The sequence below is a fragment of the Microcaecilia unicolor genome, chromosome 2 (assembly GCF_901765095.1).
Source record: "Microcaecilia unicolor chromosome 2, aMicUni1.1, whole genome shotgun sequence".
NCBI lineage: Eukaryota > Metazoa > Chordata > Amphibia > Gymnophiona > Siphonopidae > Microcaecilia > Microcaecilia unicolor.
The window spans coordinates 282,145,814-282,165,018 of NC_044032.1; the positions used below are offsets into that span (position 1 = coordinate 282,145,814).

At 43.6% G+C, this 19,205-nt stretch overlaps 1 protein-coding gene across 1 annotated transcript in view; it reads left to right on the forward strand.

Annotated features, from left to right (window-relative positions):
- The window catches only part of MTAP (methylthioadenosine phosphorylase), a 166,387-nt gene that overhangs the window by 47,986 nt on the left and 99,196 nt on the right, over positions 1-19,205 (forward strand). The window contains exon 3 of the mRNA XM_030192434.1: positions 15,258-15,316. Within this exon, the coding sequence (XP_030048294.1) occupies positions 15,258-15,316 (59 nt within the window). The remainder of the gene's footprint in view (positions 1-15,257; positions 15,317-19,205) is intronic.

A 19,205-nucleotide genomic window follows, 5' to 3' on the forward strand; every position in this document is an offset into this window, starting at 1 on the left:
GCACTTAACAGTTGTCTACTAGAGGCATATTTTCAAAGCACTTAGCCTTCCAAAGTTCCATAGAAACCTATGGAACTTTGGAAGGCTAAGTGCTTTGAAAATGTGTTTAAGAAAAAGTTGTGAAAGGTATTCCAAAACTGTTCTAGAATTAAAACTGAAAGTTTTTTTTGGTTTAAGGATCATAGTTGTAGGGTCTTTGGTTCTGTAATGGTTAAGTAAACTGATGGACTGTGGGAGCAGGCCAAAGCCCCTCCTTGGAGGCAAAGACAGAAAGGTAAGGGGTGGGCAGGCGGGAGTGGCAGTGGGATGGGGGCAGCATTAGTGGGGGGGAGGCAGCTTGGAGCAGTCCAGTTCTGCCCCGGCCCGGCTATGTTTCTTGGTGGCCCTGCTGAGAACGCTTTCTAATTTGATCTGATACCTTGAAAGATATATCAGTGATCTGCAAAGCTCCAGTGTCCAGAAGACTACTAGGTAACTAGAGCTAACATTTCAAATAATGGAGACACTCTTCTTAGCCTTATTTTTGATTAATGGCATACATTGTGTAGAAAGAATTACACTACACTGGTCTAACCCGGACTTAGGGGCCTGTTTCCTAAAGTATTGCACTTACTATGCATTAAATTTTGTGTTTAATGTGTGGTAAGGACAAAGCCTGTACAGTAATTGTTGGGGGCATGGCCAGTCTCTGCTCTGCAGTTACTGCACAGGGCAGACACTTAGGGAGAGATTCTATATATGGTGCCTAAAAAAAATCAGCGCTGAAATCAGTGTAAGCTATAATTGTGCCGATTATAGAATACGCTTAGTTGATATTTCAGCGACTAAATCTACGTGCATGCATTTACACCAACAAAAATGTGGCATAAATCCCAATGCGTAGATTTATGCTTACTGGGCCATATTCTATAACTAGGCGCATAAATTTCAGAACGCCCGCGAAACACCCATTTCCTTACCCATAACCATGCCCTTTTTTGCCTGCACGCATTAGAAGTTCAGCGCACATTGATACAGAATACGCAAAGCATATTTTTGGAGCACTTAGCCTTCCAAAGTTCCATAGAAACCTATGGAACTTTGGAAGGCTAAGTGCTTTGAAAATATGCCTCTTAGCGAGTTCTGGGCGAGTTCTGGGTGGCAGAGCCGGTGGCGGGAGGCGGGGATAGTGCTGGGCAGACTTATATGGTCTGTGCCAGAACCGGTGGTGGGAAGCGGGGCTGGTGGTTGGGAGGTGGGGATAGTGCTGGGCAGACTTACACGGTCTGTGTCCTGAAAAGGACAGGTACAAATCAAGGTAAGGTATACACAAAAAGTAGCACATATGAGTTTATCTTGTTGGGCAGACTGGATGGACCATACAGGTCTTTTTCTGCCATCATCTACTATGTTACTATGGATATATTAAAATTACTTATATTTATATATTTAACAGTAGCACAGCGATAAAAATATTTTAGAGGAGATATCGTTGTGTGAGTTCTAGTATGTTTTAGAATTCCCCTGAAGAATTTGGGTTTTTTTTTTTCCTTTTGGGTTGGGCTAGTTTAGGGCTCTTAAATTATAATTTCTGTTTGAGGCAGTTAGTTAGAAAAGTAATCGGAAAAATTATTTTAAAATAATTTGATTCAGTACGTTTATACCTGAATCATGTAATAATTAGTTAGGGGATAGGTTTTATCCCTTTGAGTTTTTACAGTCAGCGTAGTAGGTATTTCTGGACCTGGTTCCTGCACATTTGCATCAGGAGTAAGGTACCCAACGAAAGAAAGGCCAAGAGAAGAAGATTTACAAGAAAAGTGTGAAGGTCACCTAAGTTTCACATTTTTTTTATTAAAAGAAACAAGATAACTGAATTAGAGAAGAAATAGGGATAAAAGAGAAAAAAAATACTTACCTGAACAAAGGAGTTAGTGAACCCGAAAAACAAATATTTAGCACAAACAATCAAATTCCAGGAATAGTAAAGAATGTTTTATACGTGTTATACTTATCTGATAGAATTTTGTGTAAATAGAATTGAGATCTCACAGATACATTTCATTGTCACCTGTAATACAAGTAAACAGTACTGTTAAAGAATAACTAAAGTTAAATATTTTAAGAGAGAATTAAATTTGACTTATTAAACAACACTTGCATCTGAGTTACATTTATTTAGAAAATTTCCCCTCCTATTTACAGAAATAGGTAGGCATGGTTAGTTTTAATATTTGTTCCTTTATCTCTGTTTTGGTGAAACTTACCTGAGGTATATAATAGGGTAAATCATTTACTCTTAGAGGTGGAGTTTTATTACAAGAAGAGAAGAAAACTAATTATAGGAGAGCAGGAGAGATGATCCATTCGCATGGCCGGGTGAATAGAACAGACTAGAGAGGAAATGGGTAGGGACGGCAGTTGGGGTGTCTGCTCATGCTCAGAAGAGCCTAGAAAAATACTCTGAGCTTTAGGAGAGCTAAACTGTTCTTGTAGGCATCAGATGACATCACCCATGTGAGGCTGATTCATCCTGCTTGTCCATGGAGAAGGCCCGTAATAGCAGAACAGGTTTTTAAATTAGATGAATTAGACCAGGTGAGGTTTGCCTGTGGTCTGGAAAGAGAAACTTGGATTCTCACTGTGGATGTTGGCCTGATTGCAAGCAGAAAGCCCGAAGAGACAATCAACTAATCCTTGAGAAATGCTTGGGGCAAGACAGTGACGGCAAGAATGGGAAGGAAGGAAGGGAGGGACTGCTAGTTTTGGCATTCAGAGTAGAGAGTGACACTGTTACGGCAACCATGTTGATACTGCAGTAATGGGGAATAATTTTGAAAATTTCATGGTAATACCATGGATACGGTAAAGGGTTTTGTTGTAGTGCCACGGCAACAGGCAGGGGCATAGCAGTAATTCTGCAGTAATGAGGACAAATGAAGCGTGCACAGCTTGGTGCGCTTTCGTTTTCAGCCTGTGTTTCCTCATTCTGGGCTACAACTTTTGCTTGTAAACCAGTAGGAAAGCACATTATAGTGGTCAAAGAGGGAAGGTGCCTGTCAGTCAGCATTTCAACCAATCAGGCACTGCACTGTGCAACCAGTGTTAGGAGGTGCAGGCCGAGATGGGGCTGCATGTGTCTGTCCGCTGTGGAAAGCTGCTGTTTGGTGGTCGGTGTGAGTAATGGAGCAAAGCTACTCTTGAGCTGTGCAGAGCTACTGTTTGGTGATCAGTGATTCAACAAGGCCAGGACGGGCTGTTTGTGTGTGTTGGCTGTGAAGAGCTACTGTTTGGTGGTCGGTGTGAGTAATGGAGCAAGGCTACCCTTGTGGAAAGATACTGTTTGGTGATCAATGATTCAGCAAAGCTGAAAATGCTGTCATCAGAAGGGGAACAAAAACAAGGGCAGGCCCTGAAAGGTGCAGGTGAGTTTTGGGAGGAGCATAGGTTAGTGAATTTTACCCTTAGAATAGTCAAATTACATACATTTCGCAAGATACTGAAGACTGATGTTACCACTTGCTGTTCAAAACCACTGTTTTAGAAATTAAAGATTCATTTAAAAGCCATCTAGCATCTTGTCTGGTCCTGGGATCAGAGGCCTCAGTAGTTCAGAAGGTTGAATATGAAGGGGCTGTCATTCATACAACAAAATAAGCAGGGAATACAGCTATAATAGTCAAGACTGGGCCTAGTCTTGGCTAGTATAGATGTAACCAACCTGCCTGAAGGGGATGAGGGTAGCCCCAGAGGTCCTTTGTGGCTGAGAAAAAAGAGGCACCAAGACCTTAAAACAGTGGGAAGCCATTGCTTATCCCTGGGGGGGGGGGGGGGGGGGGGGGGGGAGTAGAATGGGATCCTGCTACTCTTTGGGATTCTGGGATCCTACTACTCTTTGGGATTCTAGGATCCTGCTATTCTTTGGGATTCTAGGATCCTGCTATTCTTTGGGATTCCGGAATCCTGCTATTCTTTGGGATTCCGGAATCCTGCTACTCTTTGGGATTCCGGAATCTTGCTACTCCATGGGATTCCATGATCCTGCTACTCTTTGGGATTCCAGAATCCGTAATTCTCCATCATCTACTTAACAATCAAATTATTTTCTCCCTGTATAGTACTGCCTAATTTATCATGTAATTCATGTTCAATATGTGATATCAATTGTATGTTCTCCCTTTTTTATCTGGTTGTTCATTATATCATCCATGTTTCTATATATATTACCAATTGTATCTGTACTCTGAAATGGCATAAGTCATGATGGAAAATTGTAAGCCACATTGAGCCTGCAAATAGGTGGGAAAATGTGGGATACAAATGCAACAAATAAAATAAATAAATTATGTATTTTTTGACATCTTTCTTGTTATGCTTGAAGGATTTATATGTATTTTTTGACATCTTTCTTGTTATGCTTGAAGGATTTATATGTTAAGTCTTTATTCCTGACTTGTGATTTTTTTTTGTTCCCCTAATAGGGGATATAGCGGTAAATAAGAGCTACATTGATTATGTTGACAAAAGAAATTATTTTATGATTTAATACTTTTTGATGTAGTTTTAATTTTATGTTCCAGTTTTTAATTTTATATTTATGATGTTTTTATAATGTAGATTTAGATTTCTATCTTGTTGTTTAAATTCATGTTAAAACATGATTTTTTTTTAACAGACTTCTGATGCATACCATGAAATTTATGGAAAAATGCAATGTTGAAAAACTACTAAATTCAAAAAGCGAATGTGTCTTGTTTATGAAATGCAAAGGCCAAAGCGATGTGTGGTCTCACTATGAAAAGATCAATGTCGACAGTAGATTTTGCTGTCATGTGGTGTACTGAAGTGGAAGTTGCGGGATGGCATGAGTGGTCTGAAAGCTCATCTGAAGCCATGCCGTGTACAAAAGAACAAGATTGAAGATACACAGTCCATAACTTCAATGCCAGGCTTTAAAAACTTGCTGTATAGACCGAAGCCTACAATTTTAGATAACACTGTTGTTAATGCCTGTGCTGAAATGTGAGCCAAAGATATACGATTCACCATTATTGAAGGCACAGGTTTTAAAGCATTGGTGTTAAAGTTGATTTTGTTGGGGGTGAAATATGTAAAGGTGTCAGTTGATGACGTTCTTCTCAGTGCTCAAACTGTGACTCGTCAGTTAACCATCTTTGCCAACACTGAGAAAATAAAGCTAAAGGAACAGTTGTTTGGACTTTGACAACTGATATGTGAAGCTATGAATCAACCAACAGCAAGCTACATTACTTTAACCGTACATTAAGTTCATTTGAACTGGGAACTTCAATAATTCCAGCAGAGGTGCTGGCTGTGCTACCATGTGCACTTCTCTGTGGGTTCCCCAGGTTTGATATCCCAAGTCAGGACTGGGATAGGCAGTGTTCTCAGCTCCAGGGGCTGAGGGAGTCCTAGCTGTCCCTCAGTGGTGACTCCTTTTAGACTGACTCATTGTCTGCATGTACCGGATTCTGGAGAGTGCCTCAGCCAATGATCTATCAGATTGCTGGGTCCAAAAAGCTTCTATTATAAATTGTCTTTGTCCAGTGGGTGACACATTTTCTTCTCCAGAGGCCTCTAAAAGTGTAGGACCTCAGCAGCCCATCTCTAAATTTCATGCTAAATTGTCCCTTTGCCACTGTTAACAGTGGTCAAGTTTCTGTCTGTAAGAACCACACTGCTCTGAATTTCAGGATACGAAAGCACAGCAAGTGTTTAAGAGCGATGCTGGAATATTTTATTTATTTATTTTATTTGTACCCCGCGCTTTCCCACTCATGGCAGGCTCAATGCGGCTTACATATTGTATACAGGTACTTATTTGTACCTGGGGCAACGGAGGGTTAAGTGACTTGCCCAGAGTCACAAGGAGCTGCCTGTGCCTGAAGTTGGAATCGAACTCAGTTCCTCAGTTCCCCAGGACCAAAGTCCACCACCCTAACCACTAGGCCACTCCTCCACTCCAGGTTAGGGTGGTGGTATAAGAGGCTAACTTGTTTTGGTTACTCTACACATTTGCAGTTAGCCTCTTATATCTGTGGTATAAGAGGCTAACTTGTTTTGGTTACTCTCTACACCAATCCAGATTGAGTCTGGACAGTATGTGACGTAGGTGACCCTCTGAATGTAGTGGCATTATGAATGGTCCTTGTTTTAAATAGGAACCAGGTTTCCATGAAAACACTGTCTGCACAGTAGGACTTAGTCGATTTCTCTTGCACAGGCCCTGTCCCAAAAATCAGTAGGATCTATTCAGAGACTTTATGAAAATCCTAATTAGGTTCCCTTCCACCTAAAATCCAGCAGCATAATTGTTTTATTAGAAAAACGAGGCATAGAGTGATGTTGGCTACAGGGGTGTGATTGTACCTTGTGCATGCCTTTGAAATTGCATAACTCACCTTCAGGGAGGGAGGCCTTTCCGGGGAGGAAAAGGAAAGAGAGGAAGAGGAGAGAACACAGTCAATTAGCAAACAAACCCGTCCAAGTAAAGGGACAGAGACCACATCCTGTTGATAAGACAGCTGTGTTATGTGATGGGTTAGGAATGCTCAGAGCCTGGTAACAAAACACCCTTCATACATGAATGTTTTTTTCCCTATTCTGTTTGCTTCTCTTTACATTGTGTACCAAAAATCAGGTAGCATGATACCTGCGGTGAAACTCTGCTTTCTCCTGGATTCTTTGTGGTGGTCTCTGACATGATTTAGGTGCTGTGGATCCCTATCTAGAGGCAGGTGCCTGTATACTTAACTGTTTTCCCATTTTGTATTTGTGGAGAAATCACAATAAGGATGCACAGGGGGAAATGTTTCATTTGGTTTTAATTTTTTGTTCAGTTTTCTTTCAGTTCTGCTTCTCTACACTACTGGGAATTGTTTTCTATATGTTTTGCATCTAGTTTGGTTGTTTGCTTCTCAATCCAGGTGAAAATTTGAATTCAGTGATTAAGCAGGTTTGGTAAGATGGATTAGGGAGTACTGAAGAAACAGCTTTGCCACACACAAACCTACTTGCATTCAGGTCTCTTTGAATGCCTCATGTTTTATGCATGTCCTTAGAAGAAGAAAGGGGGAAACCAAGCAATCCCATACAGTTAGAATTAGCACACAAGGAAGATGGGAATGACCAACATGGTGAACCAGGATGAAAAAACAAGTCCTTTATTAAGCACAACATAAACAAGTCCTATTGGACTCCTGATGAAGGCATGTTAGCCGAAACATGGACCATGCTTAGTACATTTATTTATTGTATTTGTATCCCACATTTTCCCACCTTTTTGCGGGTTCAGTGTGGCTTACAATACGTCTTCAAGCAAGTTACTTTTTTTTTTTTAATATCTTTATTAACACCAATAGCACTGTGCTAAGCACCATACTGGTATAAACATTAGTTACACTGCCAAAAACAAACCAAAACTAAGTAACAGCATCAAGGTAACCAGCAAAGTACAGTCTGTGTCCTTAGAGCCCAACAGGGGACACTGGTTGGTTTTTATAATAAAAACTCCCATACATCAGCACCCCCTAGAACCAAACTTACCTCCCCCCACGGGCTCCTTCATACAACACTGAAAAGAAAAATGCTCCCCTTAACTTAAGAGGTCATATACAATTCTAAAAACCTTTTCCACAATTCATAATATGGTTGGCGGTCTGGAGGAATGGGAGGCCCGTACTGAGAAGCAATCCATGTTGCCATCTCATTCAAGTTTAGCCATGCAGCAGGCGAGGGTGCCTCCTGAGTTACCCAGACCTGTAAGATACATTTCTTAGCCAACAGTAGAGCCAGTAAAACAAATTGACATTGAGAATCTGTGAGCCCCTGTTCCCTCAGAGTCAGATCATTTCCCATCAGCAGCACACAATAAGACCATTCAAGACTCAATTGAAGTACTCGCTCCAGATCTCCAACCACAGCTTACCAAAAGCCCTGCAGCGCTGTTCATTCCAAAAAGGAATGTAGAAGAGTACCAACACTCACCTGGTATCTAGAGCATTGTGAAGTTTCCCACAGCCCCATCTGGACCCCCTTCTGTCTGGTGATATGGACTCGATTTAAAATATTAAGTTGTGTAACCTAGAGCAAGGCGTTATGTGGTGCCTTTAATTGCATCAAAGCAACACTGAAGCTGTTTAACGGAGACAGGCTGGGCCATATCAGATCCCCAAGTCTGAGCAAGTGAGTCCAGATGGGGAGCTGCTCTATTATCCCTGCAAATTTGATACCACTGTGAGAGCTTATTCAGCGCAGGCGGCAGCTGAAGAAACACCTTGTCCAATTTGGTAAAAGAGATCATGTGGCCCTGCCGCTGTATCGTGGATAGATAATAATGTTGGGCTTGTAAAAATGCAAAAAAGTGTTTATTAGGAAGGGCCCGAGCCTGTTGGAGTTGATCGAAAGATGGAAAATGACCATCTCCAATAGACTCAAACTTTCACAAATATGTATTGTCCCCATCCCGCCAAACATGAAACGGGGAGGCACCAATTCCAGTCGGGAGGTTACTATTCCCCCATAGTATCAAAAAGGGGTCAATGCCCTGAGCCCCACCCAGTGTGCGCCTCCACCAGGATCAAGCTCTACTCAAGGCCCACAAGTATGTGTTACACCTTTTAAAGTGCCCTCTAATTTAAAATAGTCTGTATTGCTTATTACATTACAAGCCAAATAGGGTGCACACCATCTGTTCCAAAAGTCCCCAGGGGCGAAGAAGGCCTGGTGGATATGAAGTTTGTGGATCCACCTCATCAACGTAACAACGTTATACATCCGTAGATGCTTGAACTCCGTAGAGTTCAAGCATCTATGTTTTCCCTACCATTAGTGAGCTACAAGGTATTAACCATCATGTGTATTTCGTAAAGGCTAGCTTTACATCTTTTACATCTAATAGAAGACTCCTGAGGAAGGCCTGTGTCGAGTCTTGGATGTTCCAATAAAGCTACAATACTTTTTGACATCATCTGCTGTCCAATTTACTTGTCACCCTCGTTGTGTTTGATTGGCTTGCGTGTCTACAAGGGTTTCTGTTCTTCTGTTCTTTGACGTGGAGAGTTCAGTAAACCATACTTAGTTCTCAAAACCCCAAGATGGAGTCAGAAATAGAAATTAAGCTAAACCATACTTAGTTCTCAAAACCCCAACAGGAAGTCAGCATGAAGGCAACCCCCTCAAAAGTCCACAAGAAGTCCAAACAGAGGTAAAAGTCAGGAGGGCACCATAGACGCATATTGAGAAGGGGTCCCCCTCGGATCAAAATGAGGGGAACGGGTCAACTCCAAGAGGGCTACCCAGACTTTAGCAAAACTTCTCCACACAAAGTTCTCAAGCCGGATGTTCTGTTAAAAAGGCTTTCAGGGCCTCTGGGGATTGCAGTGTGAAAGATTTATTCATGATTGATCCATGCCTTCAAAGGGCATTGTAAAGCGAAGCGTATGCCCCTTTGAAATAACTGTGTACAGTAGGAGGACAGCAGTTTGCGTTGCTCACTGACTGTGGTAGAAACTTCTTGAAAAAGAAGTAACTGAGAGCCTTGATAAGATATCGCCCACTTAGCTTTCTAGCGTGACATTAATGAGCCTTCTCCGCAAAGTTAAAATTTCAGGCAGTAACTGGCCTGGGCCTAATCCAGTCCTCCTTGAAGACACCAACGTGATGCACTCACTCCGCTTTCAGGCATGACCCATCCAACTCCAAGCCCAGTTCGTGGGGCAGCCAAAGTTCCACCAAATCCCACAGATCTTTATCCTTCACCAACTCAGGCACCCCGATTACTACTACTACTACTATTTAACATTTCTAAAGCGCTACCAGGGTTGCGCAGCGCTGTACAATTAACAAAGAAGGACAGTCCCTGCTCAAAGGAACTTACAATCTAAAAGAGAAAAAGTGCAGTCAATTAAGATTGAGGCAGTCTAGATTTCCTGGATAGAGGTACAATGGTTAGGTGCCGAAAGAGACATTGAAGAGGTGAGCTTTGAGCAAGGATTTGAAGATGGGTAGGGAAGGGGCTTGGCGTATTTGCTCAGGGAGTTCATTCCAAGCATAGGGTGAGGCGAGGCAGAAAGGGCAGAGTCTGGAGTTGGCGGTGGTGGGGAAGGGTACTGAGAGGAGGGATTTGTCCTGTGAGCGGAGGTTACGGGTAGGAGCGTAAGGGGAGATGAGGGTAGAGAGGTAGTGAGGGGGATGCAGATTGAGTGCATTTGTAGGTTAGTAGGAGAAGCTTGAACTGTATGCGGTACCTGATCGGAAGCCAGTGAAGTGACTTGAGGAGAGGGGTGATATGAGCATATTGGTCTAGGCGAAAGATAAGACGCGCAGCAGAGTTCTGAACGGATTGAAAGAGGGATTAGGCAGATGTTGTTGCGTCATCCCCTGTTCTCTTGATCCTCTACCTGGTCCCCAAGGGCCTTGCAGCGCCTTTCCAACTCGAAGACCCGGCTGGCAATGTCCTGTGCATGATCCTCCTTGTGGGAAATCCGGTCCTCCATTTGTTGCAGATGGCTCTACTGGGCATCAGCACTGCTTTCAACATCTTCGATCACCGCATAAAGCTTTGCCAGTCAGTCATCAAGTATTCCTGAAATATGTCGTGTTATCTCTTTAATTGTCGCCTCCTGGAGCTCCACAACTGGAGCGGGCCCAGCGATGGGAGACACCATCGAGTCCGCCGCCATCTTGGAGGTAGGGTGCATTTTCTGCAGTCTTGGCGTTTTGATTGGCATTTCACCAATCTCCGCTTGCCAATCTCCAACAAAACCTTGTGCAGAAGGCTAGACGGTATGAGAAGCACTTTTAATGCAGCATAGAAGAGTAATGTTAGTGCAACAAAGTGAATATTGCAGATTTCTAGGGGGTGAGAGAGGAGAGCAGATGCGAGGCGCCCGTTCATGAAGTAGCGATCACGTGACTCCGCCGCAGGTATCTTTATGCCTATATCTACAAGCAAATGTCACTGTGTGTGCTCCACATATGACTTGTTTATGTTGTGCTTAATAAAGGACTTGTTTTTTTTCATTTTGGTTCACCATGTTGGGTCATTCCCACATTTCTTATGTATGTCCTTGTCATTCATACAGGTTGTTTTTCTCCCTGCTCTCTTCCTTGTGGAGGAGTAGGAATAGCAGCCTAATGGTTAGTGCAGGTGAGAACCAGGTGAACTGGGTTCAATTCCCACAGCAGCTCCTTGTGACTCTGGGCAAAATAAGTACTGTACATGTATAGAATATGTAAACTACTTTGTAACCACAGAAAGGCAGTATAAAAATTCCCATCCTCTTTCCGTTATCAATAATAGCAGGTGGCAAGCAGTAATGCTTTATTGCTGCACTGTCCTAGCACATGATGATATTTTCAGTGTCAGCCATGTAAGCCGCATTGAGCCTGCCATGAGTGGGAAAGCGCGGGGTACAAATGTAACAAAAATTTAAAAAAAACAGGGCTAATAAAATTCAAACACCTTTTTACTTCTCAAAGATAAGGATGAGAGGTAACTGATATATCAAAGAGATGAGCATCCTCCTATGGTCTTTTGATATCCCAGTACGTCGTCATCACTGATGCACAGGACCAGGAAGGGTTGGAATGCTTCCTGCATGTTTATATTTTGCTGTTGTATAGCCCTAAATGCCCTTAAACAAGAGAAGTGAAAAATGTATTTGCCCTAGAGATGGGCAAAATGATTGTGATCAGCATATAACACCTACCTCTGATCTGTGAGATGCTATCAGGTCTAATAAATGTGTGCTTAGATCAGAGGCTGAAAATGAAAATTCAGCAGATCGATGCCTAATAACTTTTATAGCCTTTTTATTGAGTTAGAACAGGAGTTCTCAACCCAGTCTGTGGGACACACCTATCCGGTCAGTTTTTCAGGATACCCACAATGAATATGCATGAGATAGATTTGCATAGAATGGAGGTAGTGCATGCAGATTTATTTCAGACACATAAGTGGGTGACAACATCACACATCCCTAAGGAACAACTTTCAAAGTTCTGAGCATGTGTGGCTCTTCTCATTTGCAGTAGTCTGCTCGGCTACTGAATTAATTCCATAGCTTAAAACTTAATGCAGTTCTTGGGGAAGTGGAAGGAGCTATTTGCCTGATTAATCTTCAGAAACTGGAAACCTATCTGCTGGAGTGTGACATGTAGTGAGAGCACAGAGATGCACTCTGATGGTGGCCATTTGGAATAGAGAAGATAAAGTTGCTATACTGGGTTAGACCAATGGTCCATCTAGCCCAGTATCCTGCTTCCAACAGTGGCCAATTCAGGTCACAATTACCTGGCAGAAACCCAAATATTAGCAACATTCCATTCTACCAATCCCAGGACAACAGTGGCTTTCCTCCCCCGTGTCCATCTCAATAACAGACTATGGACTTTTTCTACAGAAACTTGTCCAAACCTTTTTTAAATCCAGATAATTCTAACCACTGTTACCACATCCTCTGGCAATGGGTTCCAGAGCTTAACTATTCTATGAGTGAAAAAATATTTCCTCCTATTTATTTAAAAGTATTTCCATGTAATTTCATTGAGTGTCCCCTAGCCTTTGTATTTTTTGAAAGAGTAACAAATCTGTTCCACTTCTAGTGGAATTAGAAAAGGTGTAGAGAAGGGCGATGAAAATGATAAAGGGGATGGGACAGCTTCCCTATGAGGAAAGGCTAACGTGGCTAGGGCTCTTCAGCTTGGAGAAAAGGCGGCTGAGGGGAGATATGATAGAGGTCTATAAAATAATGAGTGCAAATTGCTCACTAGTAACCGTTTAGCATTTAAAAAATATTCGTTATTAATAAATCAATACAATCTTCCTAAAATTAAATCCATTCCCTTAACCCATAGTTACATCAAACCAATCCATACATATTCACATTCACCAACATTTAAAATCTCACACAGTTCTCCAAGATACTGTTTCAATACACAATTAAATAACATATATCTGGCGATATTTTTCATCAATGTGTGATCATAGCTCTTTAGTCACTTGTAAGTCCAGTGCTCTGAAATCTCCCACAAGAGCAACCTTTCTTTAAATCACATTCAATGAATCAAAGTCACCAACTTGTGAAGTAATAATATCCTTTCCTCCAACAGACCATTATGGTGTCAGTGATAAGTCATAAGCAATCAATGACGGTGACAGTCATAAACATCCAGGATACCCGTCTTCACTGTTAGCAATGTCTATTGTTCCAGATATATATTTTTTTGAAATCGGTGTTACACTTCTTTTTACATTTTCACTCTCTCATATCCTTATAGTATTCCATCATACGACCAGGACCCAACATGCTCATGTTTCGCTATAAAAGCGTCATCAGGGGTCTTGGGTTCTAAACACAATAACAGTGGGTTAACTATAATCCTACCTAATATACATCATTATTAAAAACTCTCAAAATCTAACAATATCATGCTATCATAAATGCACTTACTGGCTCATCCAGGTGGTGAGGTAGTCGAATACCAGCAATGCGATGGCGAGCTCAAACTGCTCTCCCAAATGCATAGATGGTTACAGGCTAACACAGAGGTTAAATAATGAGTGGAGTTAACGGGTAGATGTGAAGCATCTGTTTATGCTTTCCAAAAATACTAGGACTAGGGGGCATGCGATGAAGCTACAAAGTAGTAAATTTAAAACAAATCGGACAAAAATTTTCTTCACTCAACGTGTAATTAAATTCTGGAATTAGTTGTCTGAGAATGTGGTAAAGGCGGTTAGCTTAGCAACATTTTAAAAAGGTTTGGACGGCTTCCTAAAGGAAACAACGTCCATAGACCATTATTAAATTGGACTTGGGGAAAATCCACTATTTCTGGGATAAGCAGTATAAAATGTTTTGTACTTTTTTTTGGATCTTGCCAGGTATTTGTGACCTGGATTGGCCACTGTTGGAAACAGGATGCTGGGCTTGATGGGCCTTTGGTCTGTCCCAGTATGGCAATACTTACATACTTGTTCTATACCACTCAGGATTTTGTAGACCTCAATCATAGCTCCTCTCAGCTGTCTCTTTTCCAAATTGAAGAGCCCTTACCTCTTTAGTCTTTCCTCATATGGACACCTAATGAGGTTATGACCATTTATAAAGCACTAGATGGAAACCATCTTGAATTTCTCATTGCAGAGAACAAGATTGAGGTCCAGGATGGGGTGTTAAGCCTCCAGTCCTCTTTGGAATGAGGAAATACCTAGAGTAGAAGCCTCCATTCTTTTCATGTTGTGGGACCAGCTTTAGGGTGTGAGACTGAAGGAGTAGGGTGTGGGGCAGAGTATTCCATTGTAAAGGCTGACCTGAAGCTCAAGTGAGGAACCTGAGTGGGTAGCCTGTTTTTATTGTGTTGAGGATCCAGGAGTCTGCTGTGATATTCTTCCAGAACGGAAGAAGTGAATCCAGCCCCCACAGGAAGGGCAGATTGTACGTTATGTAGAGGTACTGGCTGTGATTGCTGGCCACAGTCAAAGAGAAGACTGCTGGGATTTTTTGCACAGGTGTAGACTAACCTCAGTTGAGTTCTTTCTTGTTGAGGTTTGAAAAATACAGGATGTTGCGCCTGCTGAGATTGTCTTTGGTAAGGGTAAAGTTCTTGTATGGTGTAAAAATTTCCCTATGGTACAGATTTGAGGATGAAAAATCTACTGCAGCATGTGTGTTGCTAAAACCCCTGCAATACATCCAGAGGATGAACCAGTTGGAGGTGAACAGCAGAGAGATGCTGAAGTGCAAAACTGTTCTTTATGATATCCACTGTCGTCTTCACTTTCTCTTCTAATAATGAGTCTCTTGTGCAAGGAGGATATGTATTGAGATTAAGCAGATACCCTTTAGTGAGAGAGCTTTTGGTGACAGAAATACCCATGATTTTGGATCTTTGCATTTATACATTCCTCGTGTAAAATATGTAACTTCTATCTCTGTTCCTTCCCCTTTATAATCTTTTACTTTCTGTAATTATATTTTATTGTGAGCTGCTGAGATGGTATTTCTTATAGTGTATATCAAATATAAATAAATCTGAAGCTGAACCAATAAAAAAAATTATTAATATGTCAGAGCTCTGACCTATATTAAACAAAAATGAGAAAGGAGACCCCACAAAAGGGGAAACCAGTCCTGTCTTATATTGATTATTACAGTGCTTATCTTTTTAATTTTAGTTTGTATTAACATGCCACCAAAGTGCAAGAAAATTGTCATGTGACCAGATTTCATTTTTTTCCCTTGTATTTTCAGCCGTCGGATGCTTTGGTATTGGGGAAGATAAAAAATGTGGACTGTGTGTTGCTTGCAAGGTAAAAACGCAACCCTGACATAAAAATAAAAGCCCCTGCTCTCTTCTTATAGGATTTATCCCTAGTCCTTAGAGAATCCAGTTGGCATTTATTTCATTAGCCCTTTTGTTTTTTATTTTAATTTCTAATTAAAATGTTTACTATCTTTCTCTGTTTCCCCTCTTTAATGTTTCTTTTGAGGTGTACTGACACTTCTTGTGTCTTTGGGCCTCAAGTATCAGTTTATACTGTAAACTCTTTGGGGGCAGTGATTCATTGTAGCTGAATTTGAATAATTTTGTAAGCCTCCGAGAGCATCATTGCAAAAAAATGAGCTAAAAATACCCAAATTAAAATTAAATATATCTTAATCTCCATCAGACAAATTCCTGTAGGGCCCATAGGCGCCGACTCCGTGGGTGCTGTGGGTGCTCGAGCACCCGCAGTATTCACCCACCGGAAGTTCGTTCCCTCCTTCTCTCCGAGTTCCAGGTCGTTGTCCCTCCCTCCCTCCCAGTTCCAGGGTCCCCCCTCCCTCCCAGTTCCAGGGTCATCGTCCCTTCCAGTTCCAGGCCCCCTCCCTCCGAATTTTGAAATTCATCCTGACTTACCTCGTCAGGGTTATGGCACCCGGCAGCAGCGGTGAAAAGCGTGCAGGCTCGGCACTTCAGTTTTCCCTTCTCTGTCTCTCAGCTCTGGTCCCGCCCTTGCGGAAACAGGAAATGAGGGCGGGACCAGAGCTGAGAGACAGAGAAGGGAAAACTGAAGTAAGTGCCGAGCCTGCACGCTTTTTACCGCTGCTGCTGGCCGCCATAACCCCGACGAGGTAAGTCAGAATTACTTTTAAAATTCGGAGGGAGGGGGAGGACCCTGGAACTGGGAAGGAGGGAGGGAGGGAGGGGGAGGGAAAGGAGAGAGAGAGAGGGGAGGGGGGCCTGGAACTCGGAGGGAGGTGGAGGTGGAGGTGGAGGAGGGGCGGGGATGAAGGGGGAGGGGGTGGGGTACGAGGGGGAGGGGGGAATGCACCACCTGTAAAAAATAAAAAAAAATTTTCAGCACCCCCAATCATTTTGAAAAGTTGGCTCCTATTGTAGAGCTTGGATGGTAGTGATTGGTGCAGAGGGATGAGGCACTGAAGCACAGAATGCCCAGGTAGAAACGAGATAGGCTGACAGTGCCTTAGGGTACAGGAAGCATCCCTCACAGCCCAGGACTAGCAGATATGAGATGTGACTTTCATTCCTATCACCAGAACCCATGTTTAGTGAAGAATGGGTTCTGGTAATGCTTTTCCCTGGCTGTCTTACACAGTACATGGCTTCTGGTACTGCTTTTCCCTGGTTGTTTTACAGATTATGGTCTTCACAAGCAATACTTTATTATTTTCGGACAATCTTATTGCTCAATCAAAAAACACCAAAAAATATTTGTTCTGTTTTCTCCCATTTTTTAGACCTCTAGGCCAAGGTAGTAAGGTACAGTGCACTATGCAAAAGCATTTTATTGTAAGCTCCTTGTTCTCACTTTGATGATTTGGCAGTGTAATAAAAGTTTGCAATAAATAAATTAATGCATGAAAAAATACCAAGGAGGCACAATTTTCAATTTTGATGCAGTATGAGAGTAATTTTGTAAGGAGGCGGTTAGTTCAAGAGGGCACATAGATGCATGTAAAGCATCCACATTTATGCACCCCTTGTATGTGTAACCATCTAGAGCAGCGCTGACTGTCCCCTGCTGTCGATTCGCGCTTTAAAAATGGCCGCCGAGACTTTCAAAGGCGGCCTCGCGAGACTTCTGCTGAAGTCTCGGCGGCCATTTTGAAGCGCGATCCGGCAGCAGGGGAGAGTCAGCGCTGGCAGCGGGCAGGCAAGACTGCCTGCTCCGAAGAATTCGAAGGACAAGGAGTCAGTGAGGGACCGGATCCAGAGGGAGGGAGGAGAATTTGCTGAACAACTCGGGAGGGGGTGGCAGGGGAAAGAAGGAAGTCACTGGGCATGGGTGGATGGAGGGGAGAGAAGGGTCGCTGGGTATGGGTGCGGGCAGGGCAGGGGAGAGGAGGGTCACTGCTGGACATGAGTGGATGTAGGGCAGGGGAGAGGAGGGTCGCTGGGTATGGGTGCAAGCAGGGCAGGGGAGAGGAGGGTCACTGGACATGGGTGGATAGAGGGCAGGGGAAAGGAAGGTCACTGGGTATGGGTGCATGCAGGGCAGGGGAGAGGAGGGTTGCTGGGTATGGGTGCATGCAGGGCAGGGGAGAGGAGGGTCGCTGGGTATGGGTGCATGCAGGGGAGAGGAGGGTCGCTGGGTATGGGTGCATGCAGGGCAGGGGGAGAGGAGGGTTGCTGGACATGGGTGGATGGAGGGCAGGGGAGAGGAGGGGAGAGAGAAGAAATGCTGGATATGGATGGAGGGGAGGGAAGAGTGAGGAAGGAGATGAGATGAGGGAAAAGGAAGAGAGGAGAAAAACTGCACATGGATGAAGAAAATAGGCAGAAGCTGAGGACCAGAAATGAAGAAGAAAGGAGGAAAGGAAAGAAATAAATGGAAAGGAAGCCCTGGAAACGGAGTTAAGGGGACAGATAGCAGCAGAATCGGATATTGGGCCAGCATGATCAGAAAAACAGTCACCAGACAACAAAGGTAGAAAAAAATCATTTTAGTTTCATTATAGTGTTTGTAATTTGTTCACTTTGAAAATCAGGTGCTCAACATTAAAAGTTTATATTTATTTACTTATTTATGGCAGATATTTGTTCAGGGCCCTTAGGTCTAGGATGGGACGCATCCCCCCTGTCTTCTTTTCCACAAGGAAGTACCTGGAATAGAATCCCAGCCCTTCCTGCCCGGATGGCACGGGCTCGACCGCATTGGCGCTGAGAAGGGCGGAGAGTTCCTCTGCAAGTACCTGCTTGTGCTGGAAGCTGTAAGACTGAGCTCCCGGTGGACAATTTGGAGGTTTTGAGGCCAAATTGAGGGTGTATCCTTGCCGGACTATTTGCAGAACCCACTGATCGGAGGTTACGAGAGGCCACCTTTGGTGAAAAGCTTTCAACCTCCCTCCGACTGGCAGGTCGCCCGGCACTGACACTTGGATGTCGGCTATGCTCTGCTGGAGCCAGTCAAAAGCTCGCCCCTTGCTTTTGCTGGGGAGCCGCGGGGCCTTGCTGAGTCGCACGCTGCTGACGAGAGCGAGCGCGCTGGGGCTTAGCCTGGGCCGCAGGCTGTCGGGAAGGAGGATTGTACCTACGCTTACCAGAAGCATAGGGACCAGTCTTCCTTCCCCCGAAAAATCTTCTACCTGTAGAGGTAGATGCTGAAGGCTGCCGGCGGGAGAACTTGTCGAATGCGGTGTCCCGCTGGTGGAGAGACTCTACCACCTGCTCGACTTTTTCCCCAAAAATGTTGTCCGCACGGCAAGGCGAGTCCGCAATCCGCTGCTGGATTCTATTCTCCAGGTCGGCGGCACGCAGCCATGAGAGCCTGCGCATCACCACACCTTGAGCAGCGGCCCTGGACGCAACATCAAAAGTGTCATAAACTCCTCTGGCCAGGAATTTTCTGCACGCCTTCAGCTGCCTGACCACCTCCTGAAAAGGCTTGGCTTGCTCAGGGGGAAGAGCATCAACCAAGCCCGCCAACTGTCGCACATTATTCCGCATGTGTATGCTCGTGTAGAGCTGGTAAGACTGAATTTTGGCCACGAGCATAGAGGAATGGTAGGCCTTCCTCCCAAAGGAGTCTAAGGTTCTAGAGTCTTTGCCCGGGGGCGCCGAAGCATGCTCCCTAGAACTCTTAGCCTTCTTTAGGGCCAGATCCACAACTCCAGAGTCGTGAGGCAACTGAGTGCGCATCAGCTCTGGGTCCCCATGGATCCGGTACTGGGACTCGATCTTCTTGGGAATGTGGG